At 43.8% G+C, this 23,409-nt stretch overlaps 1 protein-coding gene across 4 annotated transcripts in view; it reads left to right on the top strand.

Annotated features, from left to right (window-relative positions):
- Positions 1-23,409, top strand: part of LOC135203574 (beta-1-syntrophin-like) — a 204,206-nt gene that overhangs the window by 122,297 nt on the left and 58,500 nt on the right. For 3 of the 4 annotated variants that reach the window (XM_064233326.1, XM_064233325.1, XM_064233328.1), the window contains exons 4-7: positions 10,160-10,393; positions 10,958-11,175; positions 11,455-11,582; positions 13,919-14,112. In XM_064233326.1, coding sequence (XP_064089396.1) covers positions 10,160-10,393; positions 10,958-11,175; positions 11,455-11,582; positions 13,919-14,112 — 774 coding nt within the window. The remainder of the gene's footprint in view (positions 1-10,159; positions 10,394-10,957; positions 11,176-11,454; positions 11,583-13,918; positions 14,113-23,409) is intronic. The other variant, XM_064233327.1, reaches the window with a different exon arrangement.

Raw genomic sequence — 23,409 nt, forward strand, 5'->3', positions numbered from 1 at the left:
AAACTAGCCTTAGATGAGACTTCTTCGGGGGAAGCAGTCTCTTCAGCGTAAGAAATACTGCCATTGCTTCCAACACGTTATGTGGAGCTGGCGAAATTGAACTGACCAAGTCCCTGAACCTGTTTGAACTGAGAGTATCCCCCCCACCCGGACAGGGATGCATCCGTGTGAATGGTTAACACTGGGAGGGGATATTGAAGGGGTACTTTTCTTGGCTAAGTTCTTTACTTTTGACCAAGGCCGTAGTTGGTTGCGGAGGATCTGTGGGATTACTGACAACACGTCTCGATATTTGGAGTTTGCTCTTGACCGCCAAATTCGATTTATATCTTTCAGCCTTGCCTTCAGAAGGATATCTGTTATCGAAGCAAACTGAAGAGACCCTAGGATTCTCTCCTGGTTTCTTCTTGACGTTTGCTTGCATTTGAGAAATTGTCTGACAGATTTTGCTATTTCCTTCCGTTTGGCCACTGGAATTGACAGATTGTGGGAAGACAAATCCCATTGGATTCCTAGCCACTGAAAACGAGATTCCGGAGTAAGTCTGGATTTCGTTTTGTTTATCTGGAACCCCAGATGTTCCAGAAAGTGAACTACCTTTTTGGTGGCTTTGAGACATTCCTCGACTGTTGGTGCCCAGATTAACCAATCGTCGAGGTATGCTGCTACCATGATTCCCTGAGTTCTCAATTGTTGTACAACCACTTCTGCTATTTTTGTGAATACCCTGGGGGCTACATTCAGACCGAAGGGCATCACTTTGAATGAGAATGTTTGATTTCCTAGCCTGAATCCTAGGAATGGGCGGAAGTGCCTGGCTATAGGGATATGATAGTATGCGTCTGTAAGATCGATGGAGCATGTGACGGCTCCACGCGGAAGTAAGGTCCTTACTTGCGAGAGGGTAAGCATCTTGAACTTGTCGCAACGAATGAAAGAGTTTAGCTTTGACAAGTCTAAGATTACCCTTCTTTTGTTGAGCCTTTCTTTGGCACGCTGAATAAGCGACCTTGAAATTTTAGATGTTTGACTCTCGCAATAGCTCCTTTCTGAAGGAGTTCTTCGCGTAATCTGTCAATTCCTTTGACGGTATCTGATGGAATGATTTGATTGGAGGAGGATCTTTGATCCAACTCCAGCCCAATCCTTTGGACACTATGCTCTGTGCCCAATTGCTGAACCCCCACCTGTGGCGGAAGAGGGAAACAGCCTCCTCCTACCTGGGGAGCCTCATTGTTGATGGGCGGGTTGCCACCACGCCCTCCTCTGAACCTGGTCTGCATCCTCGTAACCCCTTCCTGCGCCACGTTGACGAAAGTAACCTCTCGCCCTACCTCTCGGCTGAGTGTAGCTTTGAGCCTCATATGCAGGGTTGAAGGCCGGCGAGATAGCGTAGGAAGTGGATGGCTGAGATTGCGGGGGCAACAGGAGGATAGGCTGGTTCTGCTTTGAACTGGCAGGTTTGTCCCTGTTGGGTAACCGGGACCGCCTGCACGAATTGCTGCTGTTGCTGGAGTTTTTTATATGGCTGGAACCTCTACCAGCCTTCTTCTGTTTCTTGCCAGCAGTGGGAACGGATTCCTGTTTCCTTTCTTTGAGGAAATACCCCACCTAGCTCTGAGGCTCTGGTTGAGCCTAGCAGCTTCATGGTGTATCTCGTTCACCGCGGACTCTGGGAAGAGATCCGCTCCCCACATGCTAGCGGCCAAGAGTCTATTAGGCTCATGCCTAATAGTGCACTCTTGTAGGACATGCTTCCGGCAGTTCCTCCTAGCCTGGAAGAAGTCAAAAGCGTCCGTTAGAACCGTCTGAAACTGAGATTTCGCCAGAATCTTGAACAGCGGTTCCGTAGCATAAGAGAGGGCAGCCATTTCCGTGATTATAAGGGAATTGAGGGACCTGCCAAACCTGGTTCGCGCATCAAACTCTGCCTGGAGTTAGGGAACACGGCAGCCTTGGTAATTTCTCGCCGAAACTGGTCCATGGCGCAGTCCGGTTTGAGCTTACCAAGCGTGACGTAGCTGGCAAGTTCTCCCACAATTCTCGAAAGCCGGGAAGAGCGGAGAAGTAGACTCCGCCTCCCTCAACTGTGGGATGGGCCTCATCCTTGAGGACTGCCTGAAGGGACTTCTCCATAATTTCGTGGCGAACGGAAGAGAAACCTCCTCTTCCGTCGCGAAAATAGTGAAGGGACTCTTGTAGGCCTGGAGTTTGGTGTTTGTACACTCCCAGTCCTCAAGGCAGTGAACCCATTCCCGCTGAGCGTGATCTCTACTATACAAGACCGACTCCTTGGAGATCTTGTCCTCCCCCCCCTCGTCAGAGCCGTGGCGTCAGCCTAGCATAACCGATGAAAGGCTGCGTCAGACCCGGAGGGTAAACTCGAAGTCCTCAATCCTTCGAGTTCCACACTCCGAGATAGAGATTATTCCGTCTTTGAATGGAGCGTAGGCAGCTACTCTCCATGGGTTCTCCATAGAGAAAGCTGGCAAAGAGTCATATGGCGGGAGTTGAAGAATCCCAGTGCTTGACGCTGGGGAGACTGGGGGAGGAACCTGAGATAGCCCAGCTACTCGGTCCTCATTTTCTCTCATTCTGTTAGAGAGATCCTGGATGATTGGCCAGATTGAGACAGAGTGTTTGACAACTGTGCAAACATCTGCTCGAACCGTGACCCCAGTGCGGAGATTTGTGATCCCACCAGCACGCCCACCTGTTCCATCACCCCTGCTGAAAAAGCAGAGGGATCAAAGGTGCTAGTGCTTGCTACCCCTACCGGCGTAGCCGGAGTGGAAGCGGTGGAGGCGGGAGAAGGCAGTGACTCGGCGGGAGCGCGAGCCTTCTCCTTCGAAGCCTTGCTTCTGGAGCTCTTTGTGGTTGAGAAGAGATCGGCCTCACTTTCACCGCATCGGCGTAGGAAGTCGACGACTTCTTAGCCGAAGAAGACGAAGAAGACTTCTTAGAAGTCGTCTTGGAAAGAGTCTTCGGTTCTCTCTGTCCCTTCGCCTTTGGGGGTACAGAGAGAGCGGGAGAGCGGGTAGGGATCTCAGATCCCACAAAGCCTTGGAAAGAAGCACTAGAAGAGGGTACAGGAGAAGATCCAGAAGCACCCAAGGAAAGACCTTGGGCGCCCGACACACCTACCTCAACCAACAAATCCTCCCCCCCTACCGCCATAGGCTCGATGTTCAGGTCCAGGGCAGCGACGTCCGGGACCGACTCCTGGGAGGCTACGACCCCAAAGGATTGCTGGAGGTCTTGCTGGATGGAGGCTATCAGCGGGGCAGCGGACAAGGGGTCAACGTAGCCCGTCGACTTGCCCGCGGGGAAGATCTGGACGGCCAGCTTCTTATCTAGAATGTAGGGCTGGCCTTTGCGCGTTCTTCCCGAAGCCGCCCACCCACGCTTTCAGGGTGGCGAGGGCGACTTCCCTCACACCGGTAGCCTGAAAGAAAGGCGAGATTAGCTGCCAATGGTGGAACAGGGTTAACAAACTTATGACTAAAAGTTGTTAGTAAAATGATAAGTAAGCCTATAACGGACTTACCCCATCTCCCAGCTGACCGACCAGGTCGTAGCAGATGGCGCAGGCTTCTGGGTGCCAGACGATCATCTCGTTGTAAGACGTGGCACATGGGGCGTGAGACCTGCACTCATCGTGCCGCAGGGGTCGTACAACGTCGCGTTGCACGCTGGGGACCTGACAGTTGGTAGCCTGTAAGTGGAAAGATACATGAGTACCAACACACTTACAGTCTAACAGATGCTCCGCTGGTGCCGGAGCGAATAAAGTTGATTAAACAGAGCCCCGCCAAAATACGTGTGGTAACCTGGTTGGTTGTGTGCTCTAGGCTATAGCTCCGCTGATGGCGGAGACACAAAAGAGGAACCAACCAGGAGTGGTGGTAGATGGAAACCACGACGGAAAATGGCGGGGATGGTATATAAATTTAATCATATTACACAATTCATTGTAAATTAGGGTATATCCTTAAAAATAATAATAATAATAATAATACAAACCTCCCTCCGCCCGTCTACTAGAAGAGTGCGCGGGGTAAGAAGCAAGCTCCCTTCGGTAGCGGGGGAGAGATGTAAGGATATAGTAGGCAAGCAACCAACCACTAAAGGTGCCCACCCGCCCGCTAGTGGAGCCAGTAACCATAACCAAAGGTGCCCCGGCGGCGTCGGAAGGCTCCTTTCGTATAGCGAGGTAGGGGGCTGAGCAACTGGGGAGGGGGGGAGGAAGGTCTCGGTGTAACACGGCGGGAGCGAGAGAGGGGGGAGGGATGGCCTACTCCTCCCCGCCTCACCAACTACCGCATGGAGACCCGATACCTCATGAGTGGTCGCCCTATACCCTCGCTGGGAGGAACCCCTGGCCGCCTCAGAGTAGTGGTGAGAGAAGGCAACTGAGGTTGTCATGACAACCAAGGGGTCCCCCAGCTCCTCCCTATACCAGAAAGGGAGGGCAGGGGCAGGGTAAGGTGCGATGGAACACGTGGACCGCAAGTGGCCTAGGCCGCGAGCAACACAACCGTGAGAGGGCCACGTGAACCAGCTGTACCAATACAAGGAACAAGCACCTGGATAGGCTAGCCTAACACCCTAAATATAATAAAATTATACATCGAAAAGATGGAAAAGACACTTTTAGTAATAGAGAAAGAGGCCCAGGAGGAGGCATACTGTTCCAAGAAACAGAGGCCTACTCGGAGCCAGCGATAGCCGATGAAGAGCAAGAGCCGGGATGCTGGGCCGGAATAATAAATATTAGCCCTAAATACCAAACTAAGAGAAATGGTAGGAGGGCTGAACTAGCTAAAACTCGATGTAAAAAACAATGAACTAATATAGTAAGCCCCATAAGTATAAGAAGTCCCCCAGTATGGAGGACCGGGAATTCTTACGAGGCAGCATGGCGCCGCCACGAGACAACCGGGGAACGTATATGACCTATTTAAGAGGAAAATACTGGTACCCGGAAGATAAAAATGTGGTAAAATATTACTTATGAGTTACTTAACTTAGCCGTGGCAATTGCAGAGCGTTCCATGGTTGAATACAGAGGATAAATCCAGAAATAGCACAGCACAAAGGGAAAATTGGCGTCTTGACGGCTAGCGCTAAAAATTAAGGATGTCCGCTAGGGGCGCTGCTGTCCGTGGCGTCCTCTAGTAGTAGTAGTAGCGGCTGCATCGCCCGTTGGTATCAGCTCTCTCTTGGGGGGATTCTGATTGGAAGTTCTAATTGGTGATTGTCTCGTGGTAGTGTTCCACACTCGCCCCTATTTTCATACCGACACTTCTTTTTAAGAGTGAGCGAGTCAGTTTTACTGACATTTTCTTAATTTTGTTTTTCTCTGGTAATTTTAGATTAATTTTACCTAGAAAGAATGATATTAAGGATCCTTTCATAGGGCGACACGAGCCAATCACCCAGAAATAGATTTTTCCTTCGTCAAAATCCCTTTTTTAGAATTCTTCTTCTGTTTTAATATTACATTACGTATATGTTTCATTATAGCTGTCAGTAACTCGGTATCTCCATTAGGTAAAGATAGAATAAAGAATAGAAATGAATGGTTATTATACTGTTTGGTAGTTTCATTAGTTGAAGAGAGATACTAATGAAAATTTATGGCTTACTGTGTCCTAGGAAAAGTGATTGCTTGGCGTTCGTTCGGTACTCGTAAGAGCTGAATGTAAACAATCGATTGGAAGGTTTTTTTTTGTTTGTTTGTTTTTATTTATATGTTAATGATTAATTAATAATTATTTGAAATGAGTACATACTGATTTATTTATAACATTTTTCTTTTTTGGCTATTCTAAGCTTTTAGCTTCTTAGGTTTAGATGTCAGAATCATAGACTAGGCTACAGTAGCAACCGCTAACATAGGCTAGGCTTATTGCCAAGGGACATATGCTAAAGTCCAAAAATATGCAGTAAAAATGGAGTTGAACATTACATGCAGTTGAATATTACTCATGTACAGTATTTTGCCTTTTTGGAGTCATATTTCTTCCATCGGATCGGCGTCGTAACCCTAGAACATGTGTTGTAGGCCTGGAAATATAATTTACTGGGGTGTTTTTGGAGGGCTTGTAACGGATTAGCTGTTTTACATGTAAAATGTGGTCCAAGATACGAAAACCTTATGATACGAAGGGTGCCTCGGAACGGATTAATTTTGTATCTCGAGGTACTACTGTATATAATCAAACTTTTCGTGTGTTTTGGTTTTCATAGAATTTTTTTTTTGAAATTTTCTTTCGCTTATCATACGTTTCACGTTTCCGCGGTTTTTGTGCATGACTGGGCCCTGTATCAAGCGCCCAAAGAAAGCTTCTCATTTTCTTTCATGAGCCATTCTGATTTTGTCTTCATTGTTTTTGTCCTTTTTGTGCTGTTTTATTCAAGTGCAACTGTTAAATAAGCCAACATGGGGCCAAAGAAAGTTCCCTTATGTAAAAAAGGCATGAAACACCATAGAATTTAAGAAAGAACTCTTAGCAAAGTGTTGGAGGAAGTTGCATGCTGTTCTCAGTGGAAAAATGCTTAGGACAAATGCTGCTGTTAGTGAATTTATGGGCAGCGGAAGCTGGTTCGAAAAATTCAGAAATTGAATGGGCATAATGGGCATACATAATATGCTTACTTCAGGGATTAAGGACATGTTTGCAAAGTGGAATGATATACAAAATTTTATCGAGAATATCATCCCAACAAAGAAGTTGTAATCTGTGTCTCCAACATGTTTAATGACAATACTGTGATTAACTTTAGGCAAATTTTAAAGAAATGCCAGAAACAAATGTCTCTGGATGGTTTTGTTGTGCAACAGGAGTCCAGTAAGTCTCAAGCTGGTCCTAGTGCCAGTAAAAAACAAAGTGGGGTAGCAACCTCAGATAGTGCCAGTAAAAAATGAAGAGAAGTAACCCTAGATAGGTCCTTGATACCTGAAGTCCTTCTGGAGGGCGATTCCCCTTCCAAACAATAACCTCTTCTCCTCCCTCTCCCCTCCTCTCTGTCTTTCATACACTAACAAGTGTTTTCCATATAGGTAAGAGTGATGTTAAATGTTCATTTATTAATTTCATTAGTCTTCTATATTCATTTTTCATTGTCTTCTGCATGTGAAACTGTGTTCACTCCCTGTAAAATGTATTTTTTGGGGGGATCTGGAATGTGATTAATACTATCTACATTATTCCTTATGGGAAGTATTATTTTGGTTTTCGTGGGAGGTTCTGGAACGGATTATATACGAAAACCGAGGTTCCACTGTATATACGTACTTGCCCAGTAATTATGGACGGAGCCCACCCTCTGCCCCGCTCATGGACTTTTAAGCTGAAACAAATTCAAATTGAGCTGTTAGCATAGTTGTTCCTCTTCCTTGCCACATAAATGGGCATGGCCAGTCACTTATAGAAACAAAAGGATCGCTTCTTGGAATTTGGAAAATTCAAGCTGCTGTTGAGTAGAAACTCTTAACTAAGTAGTTACTACTGGGTAAGTATAAATGTAAAGCTTTTTTTTATCATAAAATTTTTTTTTTTTTTTGCATTTATGCAAGTGTTTTTAGTTTATTCGAGGGTGGTAATTAACGCATAGTTTTTCATGAGAAATGTAATATTTTATCCATCAAAACTAGCGTATTTGCATTCTCTGGATTCGCGGACTTACACATTCGCAGATTTCTCTCGAGAACATTTCCCTGCACTATTCGCGGAAAATTCGCCTATTCGCTGTATCTTTCTTTGAGAAATATCCAGAAACTCCTGGTTTTTTAATCAATTTCATCATAAAATGCAGTTTTTGCAATAAAACTATTAAAAAAAATCAAGTATAAAGTTTTTAGTGGGTTTTTCTTGAGTTTTAGCTAACTAAATAGGCTGTTTTTAGTATTGTTATATGGGTTCCAACTATTTGCGGATTCTAACTATTCACGGGGGCGTCTGGTATGCATCCCCCGCAAATACTGGGGGATCACTGTATACACTGTACAGCATAGGGTTCCAATTACAATTTAAATCCCACCTTCACTTACGTTTCTCCAAAATTATTACAAACTTAAAAAACAATCAATTTACGGAGTGGAAATACATTGATCATCATTCGCCTAACATTTTGAGTTGATGTGATCACAACAACCTGGGATTTACCATTCAAGACTAAAAGCTTAGGCATCTCTGCAGCTTAGGCTAGGTGGTGATTGACCTTACTGATCTAACTGCTTGTTCATTTCAGGCTAGGCTAACACATGACTTGTTGTAAAGTGGTTGCCACCATCAGCCGGTCATGTCTTGTCTTTACAGGCAGTCCCTGGTTATTGGCAGACTCGGTTAATGTGCCATAAAATATGCGATTTATGGAACTATAATGGGCCGTGTTTATGGCACTCATTGTAGAGTAGTAGAGTTATTGCATCATAACATACCTAGTTGGGGCACCGTTAACTGAAACTCGGTGCCATAAGCGCCATAAATTGCTGAGTTTCGGTTAATTGTGGTTTCTGCTTAGCACCCCACCAAGAATGGAACCCTCGCCGATAATCGGGGAGCTACCTGGAGTATTGCCAAATCACAATAGTCCTCATCAAAATTTCACAAACACAAACTACAAAAATCACTGATGTAATAATCAGTCACAGTGTAATCCTGGTCACAGCACCATTTTATTACTACTCGCTTAGTAATAATTATAGAGCATTCCAAATCACAAGGGATTGTATAGCATAGGTGACTTGAAATGTAAATAACCAAATCGTAGCCCAAGACCTACACTACGACACCCAGATTACTACTGTACTCATTTAAATTGATATTTGAGACATGACATTGTGTTGTGTATACCAGTGAGTACAAATGATTTAACTTACTTGTGAACGATTGATTCGTTCTTGTGAATGACGAGTTCGCTATCCTAGCTTGAAATATGAAACTGGCTTCCAGTGCAGTCTATACTTCATAACTCTCATTCAAAGCATGTCGCAAGAAAACAAACTTTGAACAGAGAATACTCAAGTGTGTAGGTTAGTAGATCCCGATGACTTCTTGGAAACTACTGGAAAGTTGTCTTAATTATGGCTGAGTCATTTTCGCACAACCTCGCTCTCTGGTTGATGCAGTGAGACTGCCTACAACTATAGTTGACCGAACCACCAAATGTATTCGGCTAACTACCCGATCAACAAAAATAACTGATGGTCGGTAGTTAAAGCTATTAGACGCATACTTACAAACTAATATACATGAAATAACTAAACACAACTAAGGAAAATATATGCAAAGGGTCATTACAACTTATGGTAAAGTAGTACAACCTCTCTTGTTGAAGTTTTGACACCCACTGCCAGAAGTATGGTTGTATGAAGTGATAGTATGTGGAGCAGGTTGTAAGTTGGATGGTACATGTTTTGTATGTATACTGTACCTGTAATTTTATAGTACATACAGTATTTAGTGTTCTAAAAGACCACAATGGCTGATAGATAACCAACATAGTCAAGAATGTTGAAATGCCCTGTAATTTCCATGCAGAAAATTGTACTTATTGTTAAGCTCAATGTAAAAAGGACATCAGAATTCTAGAGTGAAACTACCCACACAACCCAAGATATGCTATTGGAAAGTCAGGTCCAGTATAGGTTCAGAAGTTGACATATTTATGTTGCTTACTTAAGTTTGTTTCTGTCTTCCTGCATGTACCGTCCTCGCTCCGTCTCACCTGCCTGCTTTCTGTACCCTACATCGCCCCCACATTCTGCACCTGGGACTCCATACCAAACCTGGGCATCCAACAAACACCGGAAACTCCATACCCACCTTGACCCCTTTATGAATTGGGACTGACATGCAATAAATAAATAAACTTGTGTGTGATTTGTGTGACATTGGGAACTCCCCCTCTGGACTGGGACCCTGCTGCAAACTACATCAAGCATGGATCCTTATTTCACAAACATTTGGACCATCTTCGTTTGCTCTGTTTTATTCTTTGAAATATATTTGACTTTTTTTCAATTTTCTTTTGCTTAAACTTATTTTTTGAATGCATTTTGCTTTAACTGAATGTATTTTGTAATCTTGAATACTGTTTATGCACCAATGATTTTAATGGCACTATTTTACCCCTCGATGCTCCTCCTTAGTTATTCCTTCATTTTATGTTACAGTTAAATATCTGCGTGAAGTCACACCTTATTTCCGAAAGGCTTCAGTAATGGCGGACATTGGTTGGGAACTCCAGACTGGATTTTTGGGTGCTGAAAATGGTTTTCTAAACAGTGGAGAAGATCGTAGTTCACCTGTTATGTCAAATGGCCCTGATACACGGTCTATTCCCCTGCTCTTCTGTCACCTAACAAGAAGCTTTAAATGTCAAGGTAATGTGGAAAGATGCTTGTCCATATTAATGTCTGTTGTTAAAAAGTGTATACTGTACATACTTTCTTTTTAACTATACAGGCAGTCCCAGTTATTGGCAGCCTTGGTTATCAGCAATCCAGTTTAATGGTTCTTGTCCAGCGTCGAAAACCACGAATTATGCTGATTTCCGGTTATCGGCACCGATAATGGAGTATATACTATTGGCACTGATACATACGTAACCACTTATCGAAAGTTGCTGATTTTTGGGTATTGGTGATTTTCACTTATCATCAAGTTGCCGGAACACAACTTCCGCTGATAACAGGGACTGCCTGTATATAGAGTGATTGATTTTTATAGGAATGATAAGTGTGAAGTACTAATGTGAAGAAATCGGTGTCAAATTTTAGGCTTATATAATGTTATAGAAAATAAAGAAAAGCTTTTTAGCTCTTGTACAGGTATGTTATCCATTTTTACTAATTAGTAAAAAATACATCTTGTCTAATGAGGAAATTGTTATGTGGACATCATTTACTAGCTGGGTTGTAAACTTCTCTTGTTTTTACTCCTGGCAGAGTCCAGCAGTCTCGAATTACATTCACCGGACCGACTTCACAGCTTAATAATGAAGTGTTCATCAGAATCAGATACTTCTGGCTGGTACAATGCTCTCCACTCCACTTTAGATAGACTCACGACGTCAGCTCTCACTCATGCGAACAAAATGTTGGGAGATGTCCTGGATAAAGCCACAATTCATCATATTGGTTGGCTAAAGTTAAAACTTGATCAGGTGTGTCTTACTAGTACCAAAAACAATGAAAAGATTTTGTACCAGAGTTGATTTTTCCCTTATTTATTAGTAAGTGTAAATCAGGAAACAGGTTCAATCTTTGATAAAATATGCTTTTTCTTGTAAAAGGTTTAATGACTAAAAATTTTGCAGCACTTGGTCAGTCAGTCTTGATGGTAATTTTATTGTTATGAATGTTGCAGTACAAGTTAGTATTTCCTTCAGCCTAATCCTTAATTCCATAGTTCATTGCTGAAGTTGTTTTAATTTCAATTTCAGGGTAAAGAGGAATGGGAACCACAATTTTGTGCAGTAACCGATCATGATATGATTCTCTTTCAAGAAGTACCCTGGACTAAAGAAGCATGGGCTAACCCTCTTGTTTTCTATCCACTTTTAGCCACAAGGTAAGTCACAAATACACCTTTAATCCTTAAACGCCGAATGGACGTATTAAACGTCGAGTCAAAATGTCTCCCGTATGCCGAATGGACGTACCATACGTCGACTCAAAAAAGTTTTTTTAAAAATTCTCGGCGGAAAAATACTTATAGGCTACCAGCCGAAAACTTTTGAATCACGCGCCTTGGGGATGCTGGGAGTTCACGGATCAGGCATTGTTTTGTTTACAATCGTTACGCAGGTGCGCAAGCGCGAATTTCTTTCTTATCACACTAAAAAGTATCAGTGACACATCTCAAAAATTATTTCGTCACTTTGACATAAATTTTGCACAGTTTAAAATTATCCGTTACACGAAGTATTATATATGAAAATGTGCGCAATTTTATTTAAAATACAACAAAAATATACTCATAATTGTAGCTTTTATCAGTTTTAAAGAAATATTTTCCATATAAATAACGATAAGTGCCAAAATTTCAACCTTCGGTCAACTTTGACTCTGCCGAAATGGTCGAAAAACGCAATTGTAAGCTAAAACGCTTATATTTTAGTAATATTCAACTATTTACCTTACTTTTGCAACAAATTAGAAGTCTCTAGCACAATATTTCGATTTATGGTGAATTTATGAAAAAACCTTTTCCTTACGTCCGCGCGGTAACTCTTCCGAAAAAAATCATACATGCAATTGTGGTAATGTTTGCACCATTTTAAAATTAGCCGTTACATAAAGTTTTATATATGAAAATGTGCGCAATTTCATGCACATACCAACTAAAAACAACCCATGGTTGTAGCTTTTATCAGTTTTGAAATATTTTCATATAAAAAATGTTAAGTGACAAATTTTCAACCTTCGGTCAATTTTGACTCTACCGAAATGGTCAAAAAACGCAATTGTAAGTTAAAACTCTTATATTTTTGTAATATTCAATCATTTACCTTCATTTTGTAACAAATTGTAAGTCTCTAGCACAATAATTCGATTTATGGTGAATTTATGAAAAAAATAACATTTTCCTTACGTCTGCGCGGTAACTCTTCCGAAAAAATCATACGTGCGATTGTGGTAGTGTTTGCACCATTTTAAATTAGCCGTTACATAAAGTTTTATATATGAAAATGTGTGCAATTTCATGTAGAATACAACGAAAAATAATTGAAGGTTGTAGCTTTTCTCATTTTCAAAATATTTGCATATAAATCACGATAAATAGAAAAAAAACCACGTTCGGTCAAATTTGACTCTACCGAAATGGTAGAAAAACGCAATTGTAAGCTAAAACTCTTATATTTTAGTAATATTCAATCATTTACCTTCATTTTGCAACAAATTGGAAGTCTCTAGCACAATATTTCGATTTATGGTGAATTTATGAAAAAACTTTCCTTCCCTCCGCGCTCGGATTCTCCGCCATAAATCTCCGAAATGCATACATTGCATTCTCGGAAAATTTGCTCCGTTTCATATTAGGCATTTCATAGAGTTTTATATATGAAAATGTGCGCAATTTCATGTAGAATAAAAGGGAAAATATTTGAAGGTTGTATCTTTTCTAATTTCCGAAATAATTGCATATAAAAAAAAATTTATAAAAAAATTTCGACATTTGGTCAACTTTAACTGTCCGAAATGGTAGAAAACTGCAATTGTAAGCTAAAACTCTTACAGTATCGTAATATTCCATCATCTAACTTCATCTTGAAACAAATTCGAAGTCTCTATAACAATATTTAGATTTATGGTGAATTTAAAAAAAAATATTTTTTTACGTCCGCGCGTTACGAATTCATGCATCATTTTGTGATAATATTTTCTCTGTGTTGCTTTTATTGTTTTACAATGTGTTATATACCAAAATGATCGCAATTTAGTGTACATTACAACGAAAAAAGTAACTTGTTACCTTTAACTGTTTTGCGCACAGCGCGATTTTCGTACAATTATATATGAAATTTTGTTTTTGCGCTATCATATATCGCATTATTTATATATGATAATGATAATTTTTTTCATTTCTGATGGTTGCATACTAAACTTAAGCCAATGACACAAAAAGGAGCCAAAAATGAACTCTTAATCTTGAAAACTAAGCGCGCTGTGTTTTTTTGAAAAAAATATTTTTTCCGCTTCCGCGCTCATTCCGAAACACCTCCGGCACACGGGAGACAATTTTTTTTACCGCTTGGGCGTTTAAGGGTTAATAAACTATGCTTTTACTTTGGGTTTATTGTTCAGGATAACTGTATATAAGAACATTGCAGGTTGATTAATTGAATAGAGTTTTGCAGTGTATAGATAAATTATTTTCTCATAACTCTGTTTAACTCTTCTCAGAATTGTAAACTCTACACACAAAGGTTCCCTCGGAGGTAGTGAACCTATCACAATGACTATGCGTTGTGGTACCCAAGAAGGAGTGTGTTGCAGTGTTTTTCAGCATGACACACAACGGGACCTGGCTACTTGGGTGAAGGTGCTAGTTCAGGGTGCACATAGTGCAGTTAAAAGACAGAAGGAAGTTGCTTGTTGTAAGTATTACAGAGAATACTTAGCTTTTTTGTATATTACAACACTATTTTTATAAAAAGTTTATTTTACCTGTACAAACCATTTACTCATTATGTCTTTGACCCAGCAGCAACAAAGCTGAGGAATTGGGAGGGGGGGGCAATTAAGGTACATTACGCAATGGATTTGTATTTTAAAAAATCTTTCATTTAAAGAAAAGAAAAAAATATTTTCATCCATTGCAAAACCTGTTACAGGCAGTCCCCGTTTGTTATCGGTGGACTCGGTTATCAGCGATCCGGTTTTGTGGCGCTTGTCTAGTGCCATAAAATTGGCAATTTATGGCGTCATAAGGTGCTAATAATGAGTTATGGCACCATAACATACCTAATAGAGGCACCATAATGGCACTTATGGTGCTGATAACCGGTTATCGGCGCCATAAGCACCATTATGGCCCCATAAATCACCAAGTTTCGGTTAATGGTGGTTTTAACTTATCAGCACCCTCTGAGAACGGAACCCCGTAGATAATGAGGGACTGCTTGTACTTTAATATGGTCTGATTAGCAAGTTCATCTGAAGGCTCACTTAGCTGCTGAGACTTTTTAAGAGAAAAAGACTTTACAGTACAAAAGTGGCACCTGGGATCAGATGTACAGTAGAACCCTGGACCTCAGCGATAATCTGTTCCAGAAGAGGTGTCGAAATTTTTCCGAGATCTGAATCAATATTTTCCATAAGAAATAACTGAAAATGGATTAATCCATTCCTGACCACCCATTATTGCCCTAACCTTGTCTTCTTATACAAAACTGTACACATAAATTACAATTAAACAAGTTCAGAGTTTAAAAATATCATGTATATTTGTTATTTTTAAATTAGTATTACTGTATAAAAAAGACTGGCTTACATCCACTGCAGCCGTATTACCAGTGGTTGACTGGGCGCCATAGGCTAGCTACTACTACACAGAATGCCACATTATGGGTATGCACAAATCTTGTTGCTAACATAATAAAACATTGAAAAACAAGCCTAACTAATACAGTAAATTAATAAAATATTAAAATTAAGCCAAATTATGTTGATCATAACTTATGAAAATTTGGCAGCTTGTGGCATGGGGCGGATGTAAACAAACCTGTGTACGTACATATACATACTGTATGCACAAAATCACTTTAAAATATATATTTCAATCAATGTTATGATACTAAAACTTTTTTCATATAATATCCTTGTAAAATAGGGATGGGTCTTCTACGGCAGCAAATTACTAACCTCTTTTTTACTAGGAAGCTTACAAAGTGTAGATTTCGTTTGCTACTGAACCACACTTGCGAAGAAAATCACAATCTTAAGAACAATCTGTGTCATGAAAATCCATAGTTATATGATAAAGTAGACTATTACTTTGTAAAATACAGTGGTACCTCGAGATACGAAAGGCTCAACTTACGAAAAACTCGAGATACGAAAGCTAATACGAAATATTTTACGGCTCTACATACGAAAATTGCTTAAGATACGAAAGGTTGTTGCTGTAAAGTCTGAGATTCGCCCGGACCTCCGATAACAATTTTGAAACTCTTGCGCCGCCAACTGAGTAGACTCGCCACCATCCTCCTGCTCTCCCATTGGTTCCTGATGCTAGTCACCGCCATGAGATCCTTCTCTTCTATTGGTCAGCATCCTTCCCATCATACATCTACTACATAGCAGCGTGCCTTGGCCACTCGGTACTAGCATTGTTATTGTACACACGCGGTGTTCGTTCGTTCTAACAATTTCGTTTATTAACGTAAATTCTTTAGTGATTTCATTGCAGTATACGTACTTTATCGTGTTGTGTGAGAACTTTACTTAAACGTAAATTATGTACAGTATATATGTAGTCATGGGTCCCAAGAAAGTTGAAATTCATGGAAAGAAGGGGATGCTCTCTTTGGCGACGAAGATGGAGATTATCAAGAAGTATGAAGCTGGTATGCGATTTAGTGTGATCACCAAGGAATATGGCTGAAATCCGTCGACAATGGGCACCATCCTTAAGCAGAAGGATGTCATCAAAGCAGCTACACCTTCCAAGGGCATCACTATTTTGTCCAGCAAGAGGAGCCACGTGCACGATGAGATGGAAAGGCTTCTTCTTGTCTGGATAAAAGACGAAGAAATCGCTGGCGATACGATAACGGAGACGGCAATCTCCCACAAGGCCAGCGCTATTTTCGGCGATTTGATTGCCCAGGCCGAAGACAACGGAGGAGAAGGGACATCAATGCCAACCCCAGAGTTCAAGGCTTTGCATGGGTGGTTTGAGAAATTCCGTAAACGGACTGGCATCCATTCAGTGGTGCGGCAATGGGGATGCTGCCAGCTTGGACATGAAAGCGGGCCGAAGCCGTTTAAAAAAGCGTTAAAAAACGACGAGAGATGATGACCAAGGAAGGCTACAGTTCTCAGCAAGTCTTCAACTGTGATGAGAATCCGGCCTTGTTTTGTTGGCTTGGCATACAGCAGGGAAATTCCCAAAAGCAAGAACTGTGCGTATACCAAAACAATAGAAGTGGAGTTAACAAGTTTTAAACAAACCATAGCGACACCGCCACCATTGTTACCAGATGCAGTATCATCATTTGATGCTTTTAGCATATTTAAGGTAAATTTCATTGTGTAGCATAATATTTGGCTTAACAACCCATTTAGTATAATTTTGTAAAGTTTGGCATAATATACATACTCATTAAAAATAACAAACATACCTCACTTATTTTGTTAAAATATCGTACATAATATTTAATAAATTAAGTTTATCAATCTGTCGTAAGAGAAAATCTAAACGCAGATTTGATGTGTCCCTTGTACATACTGCCCAAGCGTCACTAATGTCTGTGTTTCATAAAATGCGCAAAACAAAATCCCAAAAATAATTTTTGTACATGAACTTCCCTGCCAGATATATACTTAGCTTAGGTCTCTGACGTCACGACAAGAGAAAATTCAAAACTCGCGGCACACGCTACAGGTAGGTCAGGTGGGATCTACCTTACCCGCCGCTGGGAGGCGGATGTAAGAACCAGTCCCCCTTTCTGTCAGATTATTTTCTGTCGCCGGCTGGACAACACCTGTGTTCAGTCCTTACGATAGTTTAAATTCGTCTCGTTGCCGACGATTTGGATTTTGGTGAAGTACCCTTTGTTTGTTGGCTTGGCATACGCTTTTTGGACTGTTTTTGGATTTTTCTTTTGGATTTCTCTTACAATATCTATAATCATGGATGATTCTGAAGTTAAGAAACCTAGTTATTTAGGGTTTGTTCAGTGAAGGAATGTAAAGTTAGGCTTCCTAAAGCTGCATTAGATCCTCACTCTGTATGTACGTCTTGTAGAGGAATGAATGCTCTTTTATTAACCCTTGCAAAGAGTGTGAACAACCCTTGCAAAGAGTGTGAGAATTTGGATGAGGATGGTTGGAAGGCTCTTTCTTCTTATGTGAGAAAGTTAGAGAAGGATAGGGTGCGCAAGGCTTCTTCAAGGAGCTCTAGTAGATCGAGGGTGAGTGAATTTGACGCTGAGAATCCTGTAGCATAAGTAGTCCTTCTCCGGTTTCAGCCCCTGGGCCCAGCTTTGAACCCGAAGATTCGTTTCGGAAGTTGCTTCTGGGAGAGCCTCGATCAGGAGTAAGGAGAGCCTCGCTCGCTCTCGACAAGGTAAGAGTGATGATAGTGCAAGTGATCAGTGCAGTTGCCCTAGTGCAGTGGAGGGTGCGTCTGACCGGCTCACTAAACGCTTCCAGGCACTAGGACCTCTTCCGACCTCCAGGACCCAGTGGAGGAGGAAAGTCGAAAGCCGCAGGAAGGTTAGGGAGAACCCCCACCGGTCAGGCGTCCCCTCGGCAGTTCCTGTTGCTCGTTCCCCAGGCTGCCCTCCTTGGATCGAACCAAGAAGGATTTATTGCGCCAGTGCTTCTCGTCATCTTCGTCGCCTTCTCCTCAGCGTAGATGGAGCGCCTTGGAGTCGTCTCGCCCTCTCAAGAGGCCCTGGAAGGCTCCTTGCGCCCTTCCTTCCAGCCCCGAATCCTTCGCAGAAGAACCAGAAGTGGAACGCAAGAGAACCAAGATTTCGTCGTTTACGCTTCTCCTGTTCGCTCTCGGACTTCGTCCCCTGTAGAGGAGTTTAAGAGATCTCCTGCGTATCCTGGCGGGTCTGCAGGCGCAGATTGCGGCTTTAGTGGAGTCTATTGCCGGGACTTCTCATCGTCGGAAGGACGCCTCACTTCCGGTGAAGAAGTCTAAGTACGTTTCCTTCGGCTAAATCTCCTCTGGCTAGAGAAGCTTTTGAGCCTGTTAGTAGGAGGTCAGAAGTGCAGGCTGAAGCTCGGATCTTTCTCCGAGTAGGCTCTCCTCTCTTCCAGCAAGAGTTGTGAGCATGTCAGGCCCGGGTAAGGAGCCGGACAGGCTCTCTCCTCAGGATTTCCGCTCCTCTTCAGTTAGGCGTCAAGAGCTTGACAGACGTCAAGAGCCTCGTTTTCGTCAGGAGCGAAGGAAGAGTTCTTCGCCTGGTGGCACTCTCCTTTTGACGGACGCTCGGAGCCTAGTAGGCGCCAAAGAGCCTTGTAGGCGGCAACGGAAGCTATCTCCTCCGTTGGATGACTCCCGATTGGATAGGCGCTCAGAGCCTTGTAAGCGCCGCGCTTCTGACAGGGAAATCCCTGTGGATGTTTTCCTTTTCTCCCCGTGGCAGGCGCGAGAGCCTGGCAGGGGTTTTTGAGCCCCCGATAGGCACCAAGAGCCTGGCAGGGCGTATTGAGGATGGCAGGCGCAAGAGCCTAGCAGGCGCAGAGAGCTGATAGGTGCTCCTCCCTTATCCAGACGCTCTTCTGTGGAGTTAGAATTTGTTTCCGACAAGACGAGAGCTAGCCCTCCACCTTGTTAGGCGCTCTCCTTAGTAGGCCGCTTCCCCAAGGTAGGCGCTCTCCTACCAGGCCGCTTCCCCAAGTAGGCGCTCTCCTAGTAGGCGCTCCCCAAGTAGGCGCTCTCCCTAGCAGGCGCTCCCCAAGTAGGCGCTCCTCCTATAGCAGGGCGCTCCCCTAGTATAGGCTCTCTCCTGGGAGGCGCTCTCAAAGTAGGCACTCTCAAAGTAGGCGCTCTCCAACTAGGCGCTCCCCAAGTAGGCTCTATCCCTGGGAGGCGCTCTCAAAGTAGGCGCTCTTTCTGGTAGGCGCTCTCTACTAGGTCCGCTCTCCTGGTAGGCGCTCCCCGTGTAAGTCAGCGCTCTCCCAGTGGCATTTTATCCCAGTGGATTTTTCTCCCAGTGGATTTTCTCCCAGTAGGCGCTCGACCTAGTAGGCGCTCTCCGACCAGGCGCTCTCCAAGGATTAGCTCTCCTCCGGGCAGTAGCGGCTTCTAAACGTCATTCTTTCGGAAGAAATTTTATTGGGGATTCTGAGGAAGATTTGCCCAAGGATGCTTCGGTTTTGCTTCATATAAGAACTTGGGGGGAGGGGGGGGACAGACTCCTCTTGCAAGATTTTGGGGAGTCTCTTTCGGCCGTTGCGTCCTCCGTCTCCTCCTCCCTTATTTTCACACCGCGACCAATAACGTCTAATGAGTCTTCAGTCGTTTAAAGATGAAGCCTACAGTGTCTATGAAGAAGGCTCTGAAGAACTTTGACGACTGGTTGGTTTCAAAAAGAAGAGAAAGGCAAGACAGTTTTTTCTTTTCCCCCGTCCAAACTGACGGGTAAGAATGGGGTTCTGGTACGAGTCGGGAGAGCCCTTGGGTCCTGACTCTTCCCTCTTCTGCAGACTCGGACTTCTCTTCTTTGGTTGATTCCGCACATCGCTCGGCGCTGAATTCTGCGAAGACGACGTGGGGTATGAGCGAGTTGGATCACCTTCTGAAGGGAATGTTCCGAGTCTTAGAAGTTTTTAACTTTTCTTGACTGGACCCTTTGGAGTTTTGGCTAAGAGGACTCAAGAGCAAGACACTCTTTCGCCTGAAGACCTCCACGCAGTTCTGTCTTGTATGGACAAGGCAGTGAGAGACGGTTCCGGGGAAATGCTTCACTTTTTGGTGCAGGAGTAGTAAAGAAGAGGCCGTTTTCTGCTCTTTTCTTACCCAAGGCGGTTTCTCACGCAAGCAGAGAGCTTCCTTGCTGTATTCACAACTTTCCCCGCAACTCTTCCCGAAGAAGATTATTAATGATATCTCCAGCTCTTATCAGCAAAAGCGACGCAGGATATGCTGGCTCGCTCTGCTAGAATCCCGAAACCTTCATTTCAACAGAAGACGAAGAAGGAGGCTCAAAAGTAGGCAAGAACCCTTTCGAGGAGGGTGGGGCCCTTCGTCTCGCTCTTCTTCCTCTAGAGGTTCGAGACCACCTAGAAGAGGAAGGACCTTCTCTCGGTCTATTAGGGACCAGAAGTAGTTCGTGTGTCCTCCAGACACTGTAAGTGCCAGACTTCTGAACTTTGCAGATGTCTGGGCACGAAAGGGGGCGGACAACTGGTCCCTCGCTATCATCAAGAGGGGATACCTCATTCCCTTTATCTCGAACCACCCTGACCACCACTCCAAGGCACTGGTGGCCAAATACAAAGACCCACTAATGAATCAAGCCCTCGCTCTAGCGGTAGAGCTGATGTTAGAGAAAGAGGCAATAGAGATGGGTTCAGGACCCTCTTTCAGCGGGGTTCTACAACCGTCTGTTCCTAGTTCCCAAGAACTCAGGAGGATGGAGGCCGTTCTGACGTGAGCGCCCTGAATGTCTTTGTGAAGAAGAGGAAGTTAGCTATGGAGACGACGTCATCAGTCCCTTAGCAGCTCTTCGTCCCGGGGACTGGATGGTGTCGCTGGACCTTCAGGACGCTTACTTTCATGTGCCGATCCATCCTTCTTCTCGCAAATTTCTCAGATTCATGTGGGGAGGGAACGTTTTTCAGTTCAGGGTCCCTATGCTTCGGCCTTTCCACGGCCCCCCAAGTATTCACAGGACTGATGAAGAACATTGCCCCAGTGGCTTCATCTCGAGGGAGTGAGGATTTCCCTCTACTTGGACGATTGGCTTATCAGGGCCAAATCCAAGGAGAATGTCTGGAGGACTTACGAGTGACGTTGAATCTAGCAGCTTCTCTGGGTTTGCTAGTGAATTTCGAGAAGTCACAGCTAAATCCCCAGTCAAGAGCGTATCTATCTGGGATTCTGATGGCTTCTCAGGTCGGCGGGCGTATCCGTCCCCGAAGAGGATAACCCGAGGTTTGGAGAAGGTAGCAATCTTTCTAGAGAAAGATGTATGCACAGCGAGGGAGTGGATGAGTCTGTTGGGACACTCTCCTCGCTGGAGCAATTCGTTTCTCTAGGAGGTTGCAACCTCAGACCCCTACAGTTCTTCCTGACGAGGAACTGGGATCAAAAATCTCAAGGTCTGGACTTTGCGTTCAAGATTTCGCAAGAGATAAAGGAGGATCTACGTTGGTGGCTAGCCCTCTATGTTCAAGGAAGGCCTCCTTTCCTTGCAGGTTCGGAACCCCAACCTAGTGTTATATGCAGACGCTTTGGACATAGGGTTGGGGAGCTACTCTCGGGTCGAGAGAAAGTGTCAGGCACCTGGATGAGGGGATCAGGTGTCCTGGCACATCAACAAGAAGGAGCTAACAGCGATTTGGTTAGCTCTCAAGACCTTCGAACCCCTCGTAAAAGGGAAATATGTTCAGATCAACTCGACAACACCACAGCCCTGCTTATATTCGGAAAAACAGGGGGGGACTCACTCTTTCTCCCTGTACGAGACAGCGAGATCGCTCCTCCTGTGGTCAGGAGGAAAGGAAGATTAAGGCTTCTCACCAGGTTCGTACAGGGAGGAAAGAAATGTCAGAGCGGATCTGCTAAGCAGAAGGAATCAAGTCCTTCCCTCAGAGTGGACTCTGCACGCGGACGTATGCCAGGAACTGTGGAGGACGTGGGGCAGGGCACCCCATCTCGATCTATTTTGCAACCTCCAGGAATGCGAGGATAGATCTATACTGCTCCCCTATTGCAGACCCAAGAGCAGTGGCAATAGATGCATTCCTGATGGATTGGAGGAATCTGGATCTTTACGCGTTCCCGCCTTTCAAGATTCTAGGGGAAAACGTTAAGGAAGTTTCGCAGCTTCAGAGGGAGCAAGGATGACGTTGATAGCTCCGTTCTGGCCCGCCCACGACTGGTTCACAGAGGTAACTGGAATGGCTGGTGGATGTCCCCAAGATCCCTACCACTAAGAGTCGATCTGCTCAAACAGCCCCACTTCGACAGGTTTCACAAAAACCTCCCCGCTCTGTCTGACTGGATTCAGACTATCAAGAGTCTCGTCAGAGCTAAAGGGCTTTTCGGCAAAGTCTGCAAGGGCTATTGCCAATGCACGTAGACCTTCCACATCTAGAGTCTACCAGTCGAAGTGGGATGTTTTTCGACGTTGGTGCAGGACTCATAAAGTTTCCTCCTCCAGTACCTCTGTGACTCAGATAGCAGATTTCCTTATCTTCCTGAGGGAAAAATGCGGGTTAGTTTGTCTCCACCATCAAGGGATACAGGAGCATGCTTTCCTCAGTTTTTCGTCATAGAGGATTAAACATATCTGAAGACAAGGACCTCCATGATTTAATCAGATCGTTTGAAACGGTTAAAAGAACCTCCTCCTTAGTTCCTAGCTGGAATCTAGATGTCGTGCTGCTCTTCCTGAGGTCCTCAAGGTTCGAACCTCCCCACACAGCTTCGTTCAGAGACCTTTCGATGAAGACTCTTTTTTTTTTTTTTTTTTTTTCTCTGTGCGTTAGCGTCAGCGAAGAGGGTCAGCGAGCTGCAGGCTCTAGAAGGTGAGGTAGGTTTCCAAGGAGGCTCCGCGGTTTGCTCTTTTCTTCCGGCTTTCCTAGCCAAGAATGAAAACCCTTCTTCACCGTGGCCCAGGAGCTTCGAAATCAAAAAGTCTTATCCTCCTTAGTTGGGACAGAAGAGGAGAGATCTCTTTGCCCGGTGAGAAGCCTGAAATTTTTATCTTCAGAGGAAGAAAAGACTTGCTGCTAATGAAAGCAATCTCTGGTGCTCTGTAAGGGACCCCAGTAGGCCCTTATCTAAAAAATGGCCCCACTCTCATTCTTTATCAGGAATGTTATTAGAGAAAGCACACTTCTTGCAATCAGCAACAGTTAGCCTTCTGAAAGTCAAGGCGCACGAAGTACGGGACATCGCGACGTTCCTTTGGCTTTCAAGAAGAATTTGTCATTACAAAACCTTATGAAGGCCCCTTTTTGGAGGTGTGAATCAGTCTTCTCAA

This window comes from Macrobrachium nipponense, chromosome 36 (genome assembly GCF_015104395.2).
Source record: "Macrobrachium nipponense isolate FS-2020 chromosome 36, ASM1510439v2, whole genome shotgun sequence".
In the NCBI taxonomy this organism is placed as follows: domain Eukaryota; kingdom Metazoa; phylum Arthropoda; class Malacostraca; order Decapoda; family Palaemonidae; genus Macrobrachium; species Macrobrachium nipponense.